General features: G+C 47.6%; 1 protein-coding gene across 2 annotated transcripts in view; it reads left to right on the top strand.

The window, feature by feature from the left end:
- Positions 1-19283, top strand: part of OSBPL10 (oxysterol binding protein like 10) — a 291276-nt gene that overhangs the window by 213285 nt on the left and 58708 nt on the right. For both annotated transcript variants that reach the window (XM_056129183.1, XM_056129182.1), the window contains 2 exons: positions 590-800; positions 14070-14224. In XM_056129183.1, coding sequence (XP_055985158.1) covers positions 590-800; positions 14070-14224 — 366 coding nt within the window. The remainder of the gene's footprint in view (positions 1-589; positions 801-14069; positions 14225-19283) is intronic.

The raw sequence follows: 19283 nt of genomic DNA, 5'->3' as shown, positions 1-19283 counted from the left end.
TCAGGGGTTACTCCTGGCTGTGTGTTCAGGAATTACTCCTGGCAGTGCCCCGGGGACCATAGAGGATGCTGGGGATTGAACCTGGGTCAGCCACATGCAAGACATACACCCTACCCGCTGTATTATTCCTCCAGCCCCCCACCCCTGTATTTTACTTCTCTGACTCAAACCTCCAGGAAGGCACCAGGATAGTTAGGAATGGAGACAGAGGGGACGCAAGAGATTAATTTTCCTGTGAGTCTTGTGTGTCCCGGTCTCAGATAACCTTCCCTAACAGCGGCCATAGAGTTGTCCAGAGGACTTTTCTTACTGCAGTCAGTAGCTTACTGTCTGACAGCAAGATCTGTGCACGATCCTTGGCCCCTCTCCCAGTACTAATGGTTCCTTTCACATTGAAACTTCTCTTTGGGTCAGAGCTGCAAGGTGCAGTAACAGACGTCCCCAGGCCCACCTCCCCAGTCTCCCATGTGGGTGGGGATTTCTCTCACCACTGCCCTGTGCCTTTCCCGCCACCCCACAGGAGGGGTGGCTGATGGGCTTGCGGAACGGAGGAGGTGCATCTCACTGTTTTGCTCTTTCTCCCATGCAGATGATGAATCAGGTGGAAGGACAGCAGAAAAGCCTGGTGCACGCCATTGAGTCCTTGCCAGGCTCCGGCCCCCTCACTGCCTTGGACCAGGACCTGCTGCTCCTGAAAGCTACCTCTGCTGCCACCCTCAGCTGCCTGGGGGAGTGCCTGAGCCTCCTACAGCAGAGCGTGCACCAAGCGGGTCCCCCCAGCCACAAGCCAGGGGCCTCAGGTAAGACCCCTCAAAGGAACGCTCCACGGGACCCCTCCTGTCTAGCCAGTCACGGTTCCTCCCTCCCTTCCCCTCTAACCCCTGCCTCCCAGGGTCTCTGTCTTTTCTTTTTTTTTTTTTTAATATTATTGAATCACTGTGAGACAATTACAAGCTTTCATGTTTGGGTTACAATCACACAATGATCAAACACCCATCCCTCCACCAATGCACATTTCCCACCACCAGTCTCCCCAGTATACCCCCCTTCCCGACCATTCCCCTGCCTCCGTGGCAGACAATATTCCCCATACTCTCTCTCTACTTTTGGGTATTATGGTTTGCAATACAGACACTGAGAGGTCATCATGTTTGGTCCATTATCTACTTTCTGCACACATCTCCCATCCCGACTGATTCCTCCAGCCATCATTTTCTTTTCTTTTCTTTTCTCTTTTTTTGCTTTTTTTTTGGGGGGGGGTCACACTCGGCGATGCTCAGGAGTTACTCCTGGCTCATGCACTCAGGAATCATTCCTGGTGATGCTCAGGGGACCATATGGGATGCCAGGGATCAAACCCAGGTCGGCCGCGTGCAAGGCAAACGCCCTACCCGCTGTGCTATCACTCTGGCTAGCCATCATTTTCTTAGTGATCCCTTCTCCATACCATCTGCCTTCTCCCCACCACTCATGAGGCTGGCTTCCAGCTATAGGGCAATCCTCCTGGCCCTTGTATCTACTGTACTTGGGTGTCAGCCTCATGTTATTTTTTTTATTTATTTATTGAATCACTGTGGGAAAGGTTACAAAGCTTTCAGGTTTCGGTCTCAGTCATGCAAATATCAAACACATTTCCCTTTACCAATACCCATATTTTACCATGAAGAACCCCAATAAAACCCCACCCCCACCCCTCCCAGTCCCTGTGAGGCAGATGAATTCTAGTTAACACTCTATCTGCTTTGATTAGATTCATTGTTTCATTAAAAGATTCACCACTATTATTTAGAGTTTACCCCTCCCCCCAATCAGACATGCTGAAAAAGCATTGTGAAGTGATTTGCTTTCTACAGCTGGGTTCAAGAATTAAATGTTGGTTTTGGATTTCTGCTATTTTACTTATTGACCCTGGAAGTATTTCTACTGAAAGTCAGATAGTTAAGAAATTGGTTTCTGTGCTCTGGAGTCGTGGCCGTGCTGGAGAGCCGCTCGTGGGGGGCAACTGGTGGCCTCGGTAGGGCGTGAAGGGCGGACCGAAATGCCCCCCTTCCCATGAGGTTTTAGTCGCCCCCACACCCCCGGCTCATACCTGCTGTCCACAAGGCTCCCATGTGGCCGCCATCTTTCTTTCCAGAGGGAGGAGGGCGAATGGGGCAACACCCTTTCCCCTCCGGGCAGACATGATGGCCTGGATTAACGCATAGTCCTTTCACTTTTCTGCTCCAAGCTGCTGGGTTCTGCATTAAGTCCTTGTGCTTCTGGGGCTGTGGCCGTGCTGGAGAGCCGCTCGTGGGGGGCAACTGGTGACCTTGGTAGGGCGTGAAGGACGGACCGGAACGCCCCCCTTCCCATGAGGTTTTAGTTGCCCCCACACCCCCGGCTCATACCTGCTGTCCACAAGGCTCCCATGTGGCCCCCATCTTTCTTTCCAGAGAGGAGAGGGCGAATGGGGCAACACCCTTTCCCCGCCGGGCAGACATGCTGGCCTGGATTAACGCATAGTCCGTTCGCTTTTCTGCTCCAAGCTGCTGGTTTCTGCATTAAGTCCTTGTGTTTCTGGGGCTGTGGCCGTGCTCCAAACTTAACTCTGATTTTCAGGGAGAAACGTTGGGTGGTTTACTTCCCATTGATCACTTTGTATATAGAGAGATGTCGTGCGGCCGCTTACGCGGCCGCGTGGTTTTGAGAAAAAGTCCTAGATCCCGCATACTCGAGCTGTGCTTGTGAGGCTTCTGGTCACCGGGGTTCCATCTGGGGGAGGCGGGATAGCCTCATGTTATGTTATTGTGTACTACACAAATGAGTGCAGTCCTTTTTTGTCTGTCCCTCTCTTTCTGACTCATTTCACTTAGCAGGGTCTCTGTCTTTATCCCTCCTCCTTTCTCTCCGCTGTTTGGGATTGCCCCTTCTATTGACCACTTTGAAGGACAACACCTGGGCTGGGCTGATGGCTCAAGTGACAATCCCTCAGCATATATGAAGCCCTGGGTTCAGGTCCCCTCAAAATATAGGTGGGCATGGCCCTGGTCTCCCCATCCCACCCCACCCCTTCCCTGTCATATGCATACATTCCTCTGCCTTGCCTCTAGTACCTTGGGAGTGACTTCTCTAAAAAGAAAGAATGTGGCATTCTATGGAAAATGGCATGCTTAGGGGCTTGGGGCATGTCTCAGAGGGCTGGAAGGCATGTGTGACCGCTGGAGGCCTGGGTTCAAACCTCCTCACTTGACTCCCCTAGCACAACCAGGAGCAACCTTTGGGCATTGAGGCATGCCAGTATAGTCCCCGAGCAATAGTGCACCGTAACCTCAAAACAAAACAAAATGGAAATGTTTCCATCAGCATCCTTTTAGAACCCCTGTTAGAGATGCTGCCGCTTATCCTCTGCCTCTTTGTGAGTTAGTTATGTTTTCTCTTTTAAAAAAAAGAGGAGGCTGGAGCGATAGCACAGCAGGTAGGGCATTTGCCTTGCACGTGACCAACCCGGGTTCGATACCCAGCATCTCATATGGTCCCCTGAGCACCTCCAGGAGTAATTCTTGAGCGTATGAGCCAGGAGTAACCCCTGAACATCACCGGGTGTGACCCAAAAAGAAAAAAAAAAGTGTGTGTGTGTGTGTGTGTGTGTGTGTGTGTGATTGGGTCACATCCAGCTGTGCTTAATGCTTACTCCAGGCTCTGCTCAGGCATCACTCCTGGCGGTGTTCAGTACCACTTGGGGTCCTGAGGATCAAACCTAGAATGGTCATGTACAAGGCAAGTGTCTTACCCTCTGCACTGTCTTTCCAGCCATAGGGTAGCTTTTCATTCAAGAGTTGCTTTTCAGGACCATTGGTTCATAGCCTCTGCTCCAGGCTCCCTCCCCAGGGCCGTGGTCCATGTGTTCACCATGTCCCTTCTGATGCTCTGTGGTGAGTACACCCATCATCCCTTCACTGTGCCCCTGAAGCCAGTGTGCTCCTGCATGGCCCCTCCCCAGCTGTGTGGCAGTGTCTCTGGGATACATCCCCAGAGCATTTCTACTTCTAAACAAGAAGCTAGAGGTAGTGAAACACTCCAGTAAGATGTCTCTCTCTCTCTGAAATAAATATTCAAACCTCAGAGTCAGAAACAATGAAAGCAGGAGGTCCAAGTCACAGCCACGAAACTTAAAAATGTGCCTGTCAGAAAGGCAGGCTGCAAGGAGCCCAGGGACACTGATGAAGGGAAGGTGACACTCAGGCTGTTGGAGCACTTGCCCAAGCCCAAAGGATCCAAAGGCTCTGTGTGGACCAGGCAAATAAAGAAGACTCAAGGGGTGTCAGTGCCAGAGTCTGTCTTTGGGAAGAAGGGAGAAAGGTTAGGAAGACCAGGTAAAGCTCCTTCCCTCAAAATCTGAATCCCCATCCTCTCCGCAACTGGGTCTGTTCCTTTTTCAGTAATGAATGTTGCCCATCAGGCTGCTGGGGAAATCAGTAAGGTCTGTGGATTGGGGATAGGATTGCATCCATTTTTTCCATTTTGCCTTAGTAAGCCTTGACTTCTGTGCTTGCATTTACGTTTGGGGATGATCATTTTTGTTCTTTTGGCAGGTCAAATCTAGGATTTCATACATGTACTCTACCACTGAACAACACCGAGCTTTTTGTTTTGTTTAAAGAAAAAAAAACAGAGCAAAGTATTTAAGAGCAAAGATATATCATACCTACAATGTTCTCTTAAGTGGTTAAGAAGGTTTTATGCGCTTATAGAGATGGAAAAGATAAACGATCATTTGGAGAAATGAGAGATGAATGCATGAAAAATTTTAATACTATGCTTGTACCATTCTGGAAGTGTGACCTGCATAATTTATCTGAGCAGCGGGGGATGGGGCTGGGTGCTTGGGCCAGCGCTTGAGGCATATGTGGTACCAGGGATCAAATTGAGGTCAGCTGCATGTAAAAAAAATACCTGAACCCCTGTACTGTTTCTCCAGCCCTGAAATTAGTTTTATTTTAAATATAAAAAATAAGATACATGTACCAGCTCTGAAAAATGATGTGAAAAAGATATTGTCTTTAGCGGTAGTTAGCCCACTGGGTGGTCTATTCTGGGTTGAATTGAGCACTCCAGGCAGAGGAAGGTGTTTTGCTAGGATGAAGAGAGCCCAGGTGTTGCTTGTTTGAAGGCCACATCGACAATGCTCAGGGTTTAAAATAAAGACTTTCTGAACCATCTTGTTCACAAAATGGACATAATAATGTCTAACTTAGTAAAGAAAAATGTATGTAAAGACCAAGCACTGGTAATACTGGAGTTCATTAAAGGATGGCGAATGTCAGAGAAAGAACCCCAACTCCCCACACACTGTCTGCTCCAAAAATCCAATCACTGTTCTGCTGTATCTTCAGTGATATTGGGGTCAAGGAAATGGCAGGGGCAAACTTCCCAACAGGCAGGTTTTAATGCTTTTCATCAACCTTGGTTGCCTCGTTACCTCGTTGACGATGTGACCCCTGAGCAGGAGAGCCTGGTGGGACTTCTGGCAGTCAGTACTGAGACTGTCTTCTAGCCCACAGGACCAGTCTCAAGCTGTCTGCACTTTCATCCGTGGATTCAAGGTTTTTTGTTTTTTTTTTCTTTTTGGGTCACACCCAGCAGTGCTCAGGGGTTACTCCTGGCTCTGCACTCAGGAATCACTCCTGGCAGTGCTTGGGGGACCATATTGGATGCTGGGGATCGAACTGGGGTAGGCCGCATGCAAGGCAAACGCCCTACCCACTGTACTATCGCTCCGGCCCCTGGATTCAAGTTTTACTAGTATCTTTCAGTTGGCTTATTGACTACAGTCTTAATTATTTTTTATTAAGACACTATGATTTACAAAGTTATTCCTAGTTGAGATTTAGGTATGCTATATTCCAACACCAGTTTCACCTTCCCTTCATCAGTGTCTAAAATTTCTAAAATGAATCCCTTAGGTGTGCTTCAGTGCTGGTCTGTTGCACACCTCTTATTTTCCACCTGATTTCTCTTGTCTTTATTTTGCTTCACTCTGGTGTCTTTATTTTGTTTTACTTTATATTGGGGCTAAAGCAATAGCACAGCAGTAGGGCGGTTGCCTTGTGTGCAGCCAGCCCGGCCAAGCCCGGTTTGATTCCTCCACCCCTCTTGAAGAGCCCTGCAAACTACCGAGAGTATCTCGCCCGCACTGCAAAGCCTGGCAAGTTACCTGTGATGTATTCGATATGCCAAACACAGTAACAAGTCTCACAATGGAGACGTTACTGGGCCTGCTCGAGCAAATCGATGAACAATGGGAGGACAGTGCTACTTTATATTGCTGAAAGGACCTCCCAAAAAGTGCTCAAAGGCCTCAGGAACACCTCCCAGCAAATCTCTGCTACCAGGCCAGAGGGTGTGAGGCCCTGAGGATGCAATGCTGCATGGACCAGGGTTCACCAGGGCTGCACCCGGAGGTGTTGGGGAGGCAGTGGGGGTCTCCAGGGCTACACCCAGCCTAGGTGACCATGGGATGCAGGGGATTGAACTGGAGTCTGGCCTCATGCAAAGCCCGCACCTTAACCCCTGTGCTGTTTCTCCAACCCCTCTCTGACACTCCTAAGAAGTGGAGGGGTAGAATGTTTGGTGTGGTGACGGGTTGAAAAATGTTTAGGAGGAAGGAGAACTGAACAGTGTCCCTGAAATTAGGTCACAAAGGGTGTCTGTCTCTCCCAGACGTCCTTGCTCCACCTACCATTTGTTCTCCCTCCCTGTTAGCCATTTCCAGCAAGGAACTTGGCTTCAGACTAGGGAATAGAGGAAGCCAGAAGACTTACCTGGCTCTCCTGCTTAGGACAGAGATGACCTATAAGTGTGGAAGCTCACAAAGAAATTCTTTCTAGGAAATTGCATCCAAAATAGCATGGAAGTGTTTTACCTGCTCAGACAGGAGGCTGGTGATCTTAATGCAGCATCAGCAGTGCCGGTGTCTTGCGGGGTTCCTCCTGGACCCTGCTTGGTTCTTCTCCTCAGACCTGTGCTTGATGGTGTCTCACTTGCTTTCATCTGATACCATCAGGGGAATGGAATGGTTCTGCTTGTTTGGCCAGAGGCTTCCTGGTTCTCAAAGTGCTCTGAGAAGACGTGGAAGAAGCAGAGTCGGCCTGTGCCACAACTGTGGAGAACAGGAGAGAAAGCACCTCTAGTGTTTTTGTTTCCTTTTCTTCTTGACCCTTTAACCTTAAAAAAAATTTATTATTAAATCACCTTGAGATAAACAATTACGAAGCAGTCCATGATTGGGTTTCAGTTATACAATGTTCCAGCACCTACCTGTCTCTTCACTAGTGTATTTTTTCCCACCGATATCCCCAGTTTCCCTCCTTCTACCCTCTACCCCGAGTCTGCCTCTATGGCAGGCACTTTTCATCTCTCTCTCTCTCTCTCTCTCTCTCTCTCTCTCTCTCTCTCTCTCTCTCTCTCTCTCTTTGTTTTTGTTTCCTTTTGGCCATTATGGTTTGCGAGACAGGTACTGAAAGGTTATCCTGTTTATCCCTTTACCTCCTTTCAGCACTCAGTTCTTGTCCAGAGTGATCATTCCCAACTGTCATTAACCTTTTTGAATGTCGTACTCCAAATAACACAGTTCCTCAAGTTTGAAAACATTTTTCCTGAGTCTTTGAAATCTGTATTATACATTGGGGAAAACAACCAAATTAACCCATGCCTCCAAGACATCCAGTCTGCCTGCACTGATCCCCGGGTTCTCAAGCTGATGGAATGCAAGATGACTGTGACCTCAAGAGTATCAGCATGAAATCTATTTCTTTAGAACCTCTGAGCTCTTGAAGCTGATAGGTGCTCTAATAGCCTGACATTTCTGGCTGGAAATCCAGATCTCCTTAAGGCGAAACAGTATTCCTTATTAAGCAACAGGACTGGAGATGAAAATATTTTGGTATTTATCTGCCTGCCTTCTCTCTCTTCCATGACCCAACTCTCCCCCTCCCCCCTCCCAACTCCTGCCCACCACCTACACATTTGGGGCTCCCCGACCAGCATCTGATGTGGTCTCCAAAGGCTGTAAGCTGCCATGCTTCTTTTAGCACCTGTGTAGCAAGAGGGATGTGATGGAAAGAAGGTCACTTGGTTTTTCCTTTGAGGCTCCTCTTACGCAGGGCTCTTCTGTTCTTGGTGACTCCTAAATCGGCTTCTGCAGTTTTGGTGGAGGCCAGTGATTGATGGTGTAGATGAGGGCGAGTGAGATTCTGCTTCCCCAATCCAAAGGCCTACTCTGATTTTTCAGGGTAAAAGCAGGCAAGAGGATGCTCGGAGCTGGCTAAGCCCAGGAGACTTGGGAGGGGTTAGGTGGGTTACCAGAGAGTAGGAGAAGAAATTGGTTTGGGGTACAGAGACTTTGTTGTCTTATTAGCTCCTTGCTTTTTAAAAAAATTTTTTTTTATTAGTGAATCACCATGAGGTATAGTTACAGACTTACAAACTTTCATGCTTGTGTTTTAGTCATACAATGATCAAGTATCCATCCCTCCACCCCATTCTCCACCACCAATGGTCCCAGCATCCCTCCCACCACCCCCACCCTGTCCCCTCCACCCCACCCTACCTCTGTGGCAGGACATTCCCTTTTGCTCTCTCTCTCTCTCTCTCTCTGTGTTTTGGTTTGCAATAGACATATTCAGTGGCATCATCTTCCATCTATAGTCTACTTTCAACTCGCATCTCCCATCCCTAGTGGGTCCTCCAAGCACCCTTTACTTGGTGGGCCCTTCTCTATCTGTAGCTCCTTGCTTAACCCAGGGACCTTGATGCCAGGGAGGAGCTCCTTGCTCACGTAGCCAGCCAGCATCCACAGTGTGGAAGGGCTCAGGCTGATGTCCCTCTTCTTTCCACTTCTATTTCTGTGGTGTGTTTTTTACCATCTTTCTACCTTCTGGGATCATTCTTTCTATTTTATGCTTATCAGACACCATCGGCAGTCAAGCCTACCATCATCCTTTGACCTACGAGGGAAGGAAGTACAAACCTGCTATGACAACTCTGACCCTGTTGACTGTACTTTCAGAGATTAAAACATGCATCTCAGGGCTGAGAGCTAGGACAGCAGGCAAGGTGCTCACCTTTCTTATGCTGACCATGGCTTGTCACGTGATCCACCAAACACCAGATATGGCCCTTTGCCACACATTGCCAGGTGACCTGGGTAGTTCCTGCACCACAGATTCCAAGCAATATAGCATTCCCTGGACCTCACATTGAACTGCAGCCAGGTTGACTGAGAATCCCATATGGGGGCCCCTCACCAAAAAATATGATGCTTATATGCAGTATTTTAAAAAGTTAACGTCCCTTCTCTGATTCAAGGTGAACAACTCTCAGCATTTTAAACACATAGAACTTAATAGGATGAGAACTAGGATGAGACCTAGCGCTGTAAGACTTTTGTGCAGGGGAGGAGGGGGTGAGCGGGCATTAAAATATCATTTATCTTGATTACAGAGTGTCTTGGGGCTTCTTTAAATATTACCCCAAGGTAGTGTCTGCTCTCAGCATAGTCCCAGGCTTGCTGAGCTCAACATTTAACTGGCTTCATTCACCTGCTCCTTAATTCTACTTCTTGCTTTTCTCCATTGGTGTTATACCTTTATGCATGTTTTCTTCATTTTTGGAGTCTCTCTGTGCTGCTGAGGAGGCATGGGGCTTAGAGTGTAAGGGCAAGGGCTCTGGAGCTGGGTTGCTCTGGTTCATTTTTTAAAAAATTTTTTTATTATGAAAAACCATGAGGTACAGTTATAGACTTACAAATTTTTGTGCTTAGGTTTCAGTTATACAATGATCAAGTACCCATCCCTCCACCAGTGCCCATTCTCCACCACCATGGGTCCCAGCATCCCTCCCACCCCCCCACCCCCCCATCCCACCCTGCCTCTATAGCAGGGCATTTCCCCTTGTTATCTCTCTCTTCTTTTGGGTCCTGTGTTTTGCAAGAGAGGCATTGAGTGGCAATCATGTTTGGTCTATAGTCTACTTTCAGCATGCTTCTCCCACCCTGGGAGGATCCTCACAACACCCTTTATTTGGTGCTCTCTTCTCTATCTGAGTTTCCTTTTCCCCTAGCACGTGTGGCTGACCTCCAAGTCATGGAGCAAAATTCCTGGTACTAATCTCAGGCATTCCTGGATGTTAGTCTCCCATTTTGTTGCTTTATGTTCCCCAAATGCAATCTTTCTGTGTCTATCCCGCTCTTTCTGACTCATTTTGCTTAACATGATACTTTCCATGTAGTACCACTTGTATGTAAATTTCATGACTTCATCTTTTCTATCAGCTACATAGTACTCCATTGTGTAAAAAGGCACGTGAGAAAATGCTCTACATCACTAATCATCAGAGAGATGCAGATCAAAACAACAATGAGATATCATTTCACACCCCAGAGACTGGCCCACATTCAAAAGAACAAAAGCAACCTGTGTTGGCGAGGATGTGGCGAGAAAGAGACCCTCCATCACTGCTGGTGGGAATGCCGACTGGTTCAACCCTTTTGGAAAACAGTATGGACGATTCTCAAAAAATTAGAATTTGACCTCCCATTTGACCCAGCAATACCACTCCTGGGAATATATCCCAGAGAGGCAAAAAAGTGTAGTCGAAGTGACATCTGCAATTGTTTGTTCATTGCAGCACTCTTTACAATAGCCAGAATCTGGAAAATACCTGAGTGCCCGAGAACAGATGACTGGTTAAAGAAACTCTGGTACATTTACACAATGGAGTGCTCTGGTTCATTTTTCATTTCCCCTCTTGCTGATTTCTTGCACCTCTGTTTTTTCATCTAACAAGTGGGTATAATGGTGTGACCTACCTCCTGGTCAACAGATTGTGATGAATTAATATGTAAATTGTGGGCATTAGGCCTTGGCACCTAGTCAGAGGCAATAAATGTTGACTCTCCTTGGCAGAGGAAAGAGAATTTTGGGGGCGGTAGGATAAGCCTCCTACCGCCCCCAAGCTCCTTGCCTCCACATATATCTGTACCCTTTTCCTACATTTTTTCTGCTCATCTCCTTGCCTTCTGGCAGCTAGTATTATAGCAGAATTCAATCCTACTACTTCCCTACTCCCCTTCAAGTCAGATCTGATCCTGTTTGTTCAGGGTTTGCTCCAGGTTCTCTGCTCAGGAATCACTCCTAGTGGGACTCATGGACCTTATGGGGTGCCAGGGATCGAGACTGGGCCAGCTGCTTGCAAGTCAAGCACCTTTCCCACTATCCTATCACTCCACCCCCCCCCCCCCCCCAGGCAGATGCAATTTTTCCTGCCTAAATGATTAGAAAAAAAAATTACCTTTGATTTTCATTGTTCAAAAATGTTGGCACTCTGGATAAGCTGGGCGTTCGTCCTATGCCGTTGTCTCTGCTGTTGTGTGCACATGGAATCTCAGTCATGAAATGCTTCAGAAACCATTGTCAAGCCGTGTCCGGAGGGGAACCCCTCCCCTAGCTGCTGTCGGAGTGTGGGGGCTGTGTGGCAGCAGTACCCCACGCCAGCTCACCCATCACCCTTGCATCTGTCCTTGTTTATTGTCTGTCCCGAGGACCCGCTCTCTCTTCCTGGAGCAGTGCTCCACTATCTCTCCCATCTCTGCTGTGCATCTTCCCCCTTATCTTCTGTCTCACCGTTGGCATTTCTCTGTCTTTTGCCGCAGCACACTGGGAGACGTTATCTTGACACTTGACTCGGGTTTCTGCACTATTGATGCTCCTGTTTTTCTGGTTTCAGAGTTCATTTAAAATCTCCTAATGTTGATTTGATTTCTCTTGAGTTCCTTAGTCTTATCTTTTTTTCTTATTTCAGGAGGGCTTTCACTGGTGTGAGCTGAGGCCTGCACCATGCCTGCTTCCTCTGAAACTCTGAATTGGAAACACTAGACATACTTGCTTCTTTTGAGACTTCTGATCTTTCTTCAACTTCTGGACAGTTCTTTCTATTTTTCTGCAATTTCCCTTCAGCTTCAAATAAAGCAATTTCATCAGTGCTTGTTTCTTTGTGCAGCAGGATTGCTTGGGGATGGGTGTGCTCAGCGATCACTCCTGGTGGTGCTCTCGGTGTCATCTTGGATGCCAGGCATCCAACCCAGCTCACTTGTAAGGCAAATGTCTCACCTTCTCTCTGGCCCCATCTTGACTGTTTTAAAGTAGTGTTACATATATTCACTCAGTTATTCAAGTAGTCTCCAACACTTTCTTCATCTCCAAATTCATTAAATAATAACTCCTCATTCCTCCTATCATTATTCCCCTCAACTACCATTATACCATTTTTTGGGGGGGGGTCATTTCTTGCTTTTAGAAAGCTTTAACATGCATATTCTTCTAGAGAGTCCTTGTCTTGGAGCATGTAACATTCATAGAGCGCATATGCAGTGAGCACACTCTCATTGCTAGACTGTGCTCCAGTTCTGGGGACACAGCTAGGAGCCAGAGTAGGGTTTTCTCTGCCTTCACAAGCTCTCTCCCAGGGGGGAGAGTGAGCAGTAAGTAAAGAAATGAGGTGATCCCAGGAAACCCCCGACAGGTCTAAATTCTGTGAAGTCAGTAGAATCCTTGAGGCAACAGGGGGTGCTTTTGGGGTACTACTTGGGCCAGCCCAATTCCAAAGGGCTTTTTTGAGCCAGTGATGGAGCACTGCCCCTGGATGTGTGCTGGGTATCTCTCCCACACACAGGACAGAGGGATGGCCCTTGGTGTTGGAGTAAAGACCCACCCAGAGGCACTCCCCCCTTCCTGAACTGGTGGCACTTAAAGAATGGCACCATGCCACTCATGGTTGAGCCATTGCGCCTTGGGAGAGAAGGTAGCGGGACAGGGCAGTCGTCAGAGGCCACGGGTGTAGACTGTGTTCCTTTTGCAATGAGAAGCCCCAGGCGGCTTTTTAAGCAGCAGTTAGGTGATATTGTGCTTGCCACGAGAAAATCACACCCAGCAGCTTTCTCCATTAACAAAAGGCTGTGGGAGGGGCACAGCAGGTAGGGCGTTTGCCTTGCACACGGCCAATAAGGATTCAATTCCCAGTATCCCATATGGTCTCCCAAGCACTGCCAGCAGTAATTCCTGAGTGCAAATCCAGGAGTAACCCCTGTGCATCGCCGGGTGTGACCCAAAAGAGAAAAAAAAAAGCAGTGGGAGCTGGAGAAATAGTAAAGTTGGCAGACTCAAGCTCTGTCAGGAGAGATTCCTGAGCACAGAGCCGGGAGTAAGCCCTGTACACTGTGTGCAGCCCCCAACAAGCGAACAATAATATAGATTTGAGTTGGAGAATGGTCTGCACACGAGCTCATAGTAACCTCGGGCAGCCCTTGCTCGCCAGCCTGCTCTGTGTGGGTTCCCCAGCCAGATTCCTGCAGCGGGGGCAGAGGTCACTGTGGTCCTGGCAGGTTTCTCTCAGAGAAACTCCCATGGAAAAGCTGATGGAGAGGATTAGGGATGAAGCATGTGAGAAGCTGAAAGACTGAGCTGTAGAGTCATATTCACTTTAGCCCTCGGGGATTTTGTTTCTGCAAATATTTAGAAAATGTGTTTAGAAAGTTGAAAGCTGCCAAATACTGAGTTCCTTGGGGCTAGAGAGATAATCTGTCGGGAGAGGAGACGGGTGTTCAAGTGCTTGTCTTGCACACCGCTCACCCAAGTTTGATTCAAAACACCACCAGGGGTCACTCCTGGGCACTGCCAAGTGTGGCCCAAATAAAAGCAAAACCAAGAATGTCGCAAAATCAAGAATTTTTAAAGAAAAAAACCTGGCTTTAGTGACATGTGAGTAATTTTTGTCCAAGGATGGGGACGAAATAGCCCACAGTGATTCTAATAATTGCAGGTAGGCAGAAACTGTTTCTAAAGATCCGATGTCAGTCCACACTTGGTACCCCATTCTAAGTGACCGTGACCCCCATGACCTTATCTTGGCCTAATTAAAACCAGCCCCTAATTAAAACCAACCATACCTCTTCAGACAGCCAGGTCCAAATGTTTCTTGAGCTATCCATGTTGCATTTGGAAACTACTTGGCATCATTCTAGGTCTTTATTTCAGAAAACATCATGGGATGGCACGGGCCCAAGTCACATTCCACAGAGCAGCTGAAAAACGGGACATTTGGCTCCCTGCCATCAGCCAGTGCCAACATAACCTGGGCGATTCTACCCAACTCTGCCGAAGATGAACCCACCTTACCGCCGGAGCCAGAGGTAAGCGGGCAGCCCCCCACCCTCCTACTTCGATGGCTTATGTTACTGCTTGTTCAGAAAGTTCTCATATTTGTAACTTGCTCGTCTGTGTTTTCAAGAGGAGATCAGTGACAACACAGAAGTGTTGCCTGGCAAGACGAGTCAGCTCTGTGTGCGCTGTTCTCATGCCGGGCCACTGCCCCGGGTGCACCGTGAACCTCCAAATGCGGGAGCTCCCAATTTTGGGAGAAATTTGGTTGAAATTCGGAGGCACCCATTCCAACAAGGGCTGTGATGCCTGTGGACGGGAGCAGTTACAATATATCGCGGCTGCTCTGGGTGGCACCTGCTGACGGTAGCTTCTGCCTCACCCGCATGCTTTAGAACCAGGCCAGGGTTTTGGGGGTGCTGGGCCCAGACTCCTCCCAAGCTTTGCGCTGCGGCCCAGTCCCAGGCTGTGGGGCCACTTCCTGTGGGTTGTGGGAGGAGAAGCCCCTGCAGATCTTAATGCCGAAGCAGGCTCCCCACAGTTCCAGGGCTCTGCCTCCTGCTTCCACATTCTCCTGTCCACGCTGGGAAGAAGCCAAATAACACCCTTCCTGTTGTCGGTTTTTCTCTGGGTTTGAACGAGTTTTTACATTTTTTTTTTCAGTCTTCTTTGGAATGCACATATTCTGTTGACCTGACCATGTGACTGGGGCTGGAACTTGCTTTTGAGCTATACACTAAAGATAGTTCTTAATGAAACTTACGTTTGCTAGAAAAATTGTGGCACCCTCATAAAATCTCCTTTGCGAGGTTGAAATCCCCTCTGGCTTCTTCAGTTCTTTGGTCTTGGCCGACCGTGGAAAAGTTCCTCCTCCATTCCCATGGCCTTCATCTCTGCAGGCCATGGGTGGCTCAGCTCTGGCCAATGCAGCAGCGCCGTTCTCTCCTTGGGGGTCATGCTAGCTCAGGAAGGTGCCTAGGGTGAGGTTTTGCTTCTATGTGTACCTCGAGGTTCCAGGTTCCAGTTGCAAAGGCTTACAGCAGAGATAGGGATAAATTTGGAGGGAATTGGCATCTGAGGAAATGGAAGGAGTACCAGGACCACAGTGCCCCTTTGAGAGACTCCAGTGGTGGGAGACAGGATCTCTGGCTGCTGTAAAGTTGAAAAAAAAATGCATTTCCTTTTGCTTTCCTGGAAAAGAACTTGTGAGGGATTCATCCCATAATAAACTTCTTTTAGGTCTCACTCTGAAGAGCAGCTCAGAGTAGCAAAGTGACTTCTTTGATCTTCAGAGATGATTTTGTAGAGCTGCTGTCTCCACAGCGGTCCCACAGAACCTGCCAAGGGCTGTAGCATCAGAAGCTTACCTTCTGAGGGCCAGATGCTGGGGTCTGACTAGCCTCATTCTGCGAATCCTTCTTAATGTTTCTTCTACTTATCCCAGGGCTAGAGAGGTCTCCCAAAACTTTGAGGTTTGAAAGGCCACGTCTGTTCTTCCTATGAGATTGCAGCCCCCTTTGCTTTGCCTTCCAGAGGAGAGCATATACTATGCATAAAAAATAGCTAGTACTGGGGCTGGAGCAATAGCACAGTGGGTAGGGCGTTTGCCTTGCACGTGGTCGACCCGTGTTTGATTCCCAGCATCCTGTGTGGTTCCCCGAGGACCGCCAGGAGTGATTCCTGAGTGCAAAACAGGAGTAAACCCTGTGCATGCATTGCCGGGTGTGATGCAAAAAGTGAAACAAAACAAACAAACAAAAAAACCCAAAAAACACTAGTTCTTCCATCACCCACTACTCCTCCCCCCCGACCCCCCCTCCACACACACATACCTTGCCTCTATGGCAGGGGCGTTTCTTCTTTGTCTCTGTCTCTCTCTTTCTCTTCCTCTCCTTCTGGGCATTGTGGTTTGCAATATTGACACTGAAAGGTTATGAAGAATATCCCTTTACCTACTTTCAGTACTCAGATCTTGTCCAGCCTGGGGACATTGGTGCTGGGAAATGTACACTGGTGGAGGGATGGGTGTTGGAATACTGTGTGACTCAAATCTAATCATAAACAGCTTTGTAAGGGCCTATCTCACAGTGACTCAATTAAAAAATTAAAAAAAAATAGTTCTTGAGGGTTGGAGTGATAGTACAGCAGGTATGCTGTTTGCCATTGCCAGCCCACCAGCAAACCGTGAGATCCTGCAGGTTTAGATGCTCCATCCCACATGGATGTCTCCAGTCTCCTCCCTGGAAATGCTCATCAGAAGTCTAGGTTAACAGACTTCTGACAAGTCAGCGACATTGAGGGCTCCCGCATCACTCCTTAGGTACCTTGAATTTCCTAGAGTGGCTCACAGTGTTCCTATCCCTAGCACCCGGGTCCAATCCCTAGCATTCCATATGATCTCCCAGCACTTCTAGGAATGATTCCTGAGTGCAGAGACAGGAATAACCCCGCACTGCTGGATGTGCGTCTCCCCCCGCCCACATCCCCCATACCCCCCAAGACCCCCAAGACTAGTTCAGGGGCTGGGAGAGAAAAGACTGGGCTGGGGTTAAGGTACTTGTTTTACATACTTCTTACCCTGGTTCTATCCCTGACACCACATATGGCCCATTGAGCCTTATCAGGTCACATCAGTAAGGCCAGGAATAACCCCTGAACATTGCTGGGTGTGACCCACTCCACTCCTCCCCTCAAAAAAAGAAGAAAGAGGTAACTCGTTCCAAATTCAACTTTGAAACAATGCTTTGGGGCCAGAGAGATAGTATAGCAGGTAAGCACTTGCCATATGCATGCTGCCATCGTGGGTTCGATCCCCAGCATCACACATGGTCCCCTCAGCCTGCCAGGACTGATTCTTGAGCACAGAGCCAGGTATGGCCCCAAAACAAACAAACAAACAAACAAACAAACAAACAAACACTTTGAAGGAGAACAGACCAGAGAAAACTTTTCCCCTTAATTTAAGAGCACTTATTAATCTCTGGATGCCAATTTTGCCCTTAAACCTGTCTTCAGAGCAATATAAGACTGTGATTCCTTAATTCTTCACAGTTGGGAGAGAGAGCTATGGACCGGGATAAGGTTTTGATGGTTTTCTGAGAAAGGAGAATTAGAGTTCTTTTTCAGAAACACCCCTCAATTTTTTTTCCAGTGACAACTGCTTAGTGATTCTTATAACCCAAACAGCAGTTGTGGGTGAGACACTATTTTTATTTTAGACCATTGTGCTTTGTCACTTTTTGTCCCTTAAAAATTGAAGCTAGCAACTTCTTCCTAATAGTTTTTCTGTCAGGAAAAAAAGGAAAATATTTCCATTGCTTTTCTTTGGTACATTTTGGAAAAATAACTCAAGATAAAATAAAAATATTTTTTTATGAGACGTTTTCTTAATGCCCTTGAAGCGGAATTAATTTTAAGAATTGTAGTACTTTAGCTAAAAGCAAAACATTTTCTTCTGGTTTCTTAGTTTCGATTGCTTCTGATGTTCCACGAGCAATTATTAGAATATAAAAGATATGTGTGGGATTTTCAGAGGATGCTTCCCCAAGTGGTGCTCAGGAGATTTGAGGGTCCCTTCCTGTGGCCAAAGGGGCCAGCAGTTCAATGCAGGGGCCCTACAGTGCTGGAGATTACCCAGGCCATCCCAGTGGGGATCAGCTTGGTTAACCAAAGAGGGGGACCATGTGGTGCTGGGGGGATTAACCCGTGGTCAGAGACATTCTTGGTAACTTGTCCTTGTACTGTCTCTCTGATAGTGAGTTATTTTTTTTTAACACCCTGACATTGGAACATCCCACTGGTAGCTCACACTTGAACGTGGTTTAAATAATACCAATTGTATAGTATTAACATGTGTTAAATATGACCAAGTGGTAAACTCGTCTGTTTCTCACAACCACTGATCCTGCAATTTGGCAGGTTCTTCCAGCCCACTGGGAGATGGTGTAGGTTTAGATGCTCTGTCCCACATGGCAGCCCTTGCCCTGGAGCCGCTGATCACAGATCCAGGTTAACAGACTTCTGACCAGTCAGCTACATTGGAGGGCTCTCGCGACTCTCCTTAGGTACCATGAACTTGCTAGAGTGGCTCACAATGCTCCAAGAGACTCTTACTGGGACACAGTTGGGGAGCAGGGGACAGGAAGAGGCCCCGAACATCCCCCCCATAGTACATCCGTGTGTTCATCCTGAGGTCTCTGAACCTGATCTAGGGCTTCATTACAGAGATGTTTGACCCAGTAATTTAATAACGGGGCTGGGGAGATGGTGCAATGGGCAGTGACCTTGCTTTGCACACAGCTGACCCTGGTGTCACCACCTCCACCATGTATGGTCTCCCAAGCACTCCCAGAGCACAGAGCCAAGACTAGGACCCCCCTCCCCGTCCCAAAAACAAAATCCAAACCAAACAGAAATACTTGGCAGTTGGTGGTTGAATTCCATTTCTAGCCAGTTTCCCTTCCAGGAGGTCAGGGATTGGGCTTTCCAATTTTAACTCAATCACTTTGTTGGTTCCCCTAGCAATAAGCCTTACTCAAGGAGAGATTTAAAAAATAACAACCCCCCCCCAAAAAAAAAACTCATTTGCATTTCAAAAGATGCCTTTATCTCTTAGGAAATGCCCAGGTGTTCTAGAGCTCTATGCCAGAATGGGGCTGTGTGTGTGTGTGTGTGTGTGATCTTATAAATCACATGGTCACACTGCTCTCTCCTAGTCCTGGCTTACCATGAAAAGAACTGAATAGATGGGAATTGAAAGCATTTTCAAGCACAGTCCATTTAATTTTCAGCAAAATAAGACTCAAAGACTGCTGTGTGTTTTTACACCACAAATTAGAGGAGAACAGCGGTTGGCTCTGTTATCAAATTCAGTGATCTTAAAATTTTTTATTCTGCTGGGGCTGGCTCTGGCTAAATGTGAAGCTGAGCTATTCTTTCATCATCAAGTGAGTTGTGACCTTGGTTTTTTATCCATGTACTAAACAATTTTTCAGCTCTTTTAACACGGTTTGAAATAATAAAAAGGTTTTGCCATGATTTCTTCATTGCAGGATGCTTTGTTTGAAGGTAGGAGGAACTAGGAGGAACTGG

The sequence above is a fragment of the Sorex fumeus genome, unplaced genomic scaffold (assembly GCF_029834395.1).
Source record: "Sorex fumeus unplaced genomic scaffold, SorFum_2.1 ptg000072l, whole genome shotgun sequence".
Classification (NCBI taxonomy): Eukaryota; Metazoa; Chordata; class Mammalia; order Eulipotyphla; family Soricidae; genus Sorex; species Sorex fumeus.
This window is presented reverse-complemented; position numbering and strand designations above follow the sequence as displayed.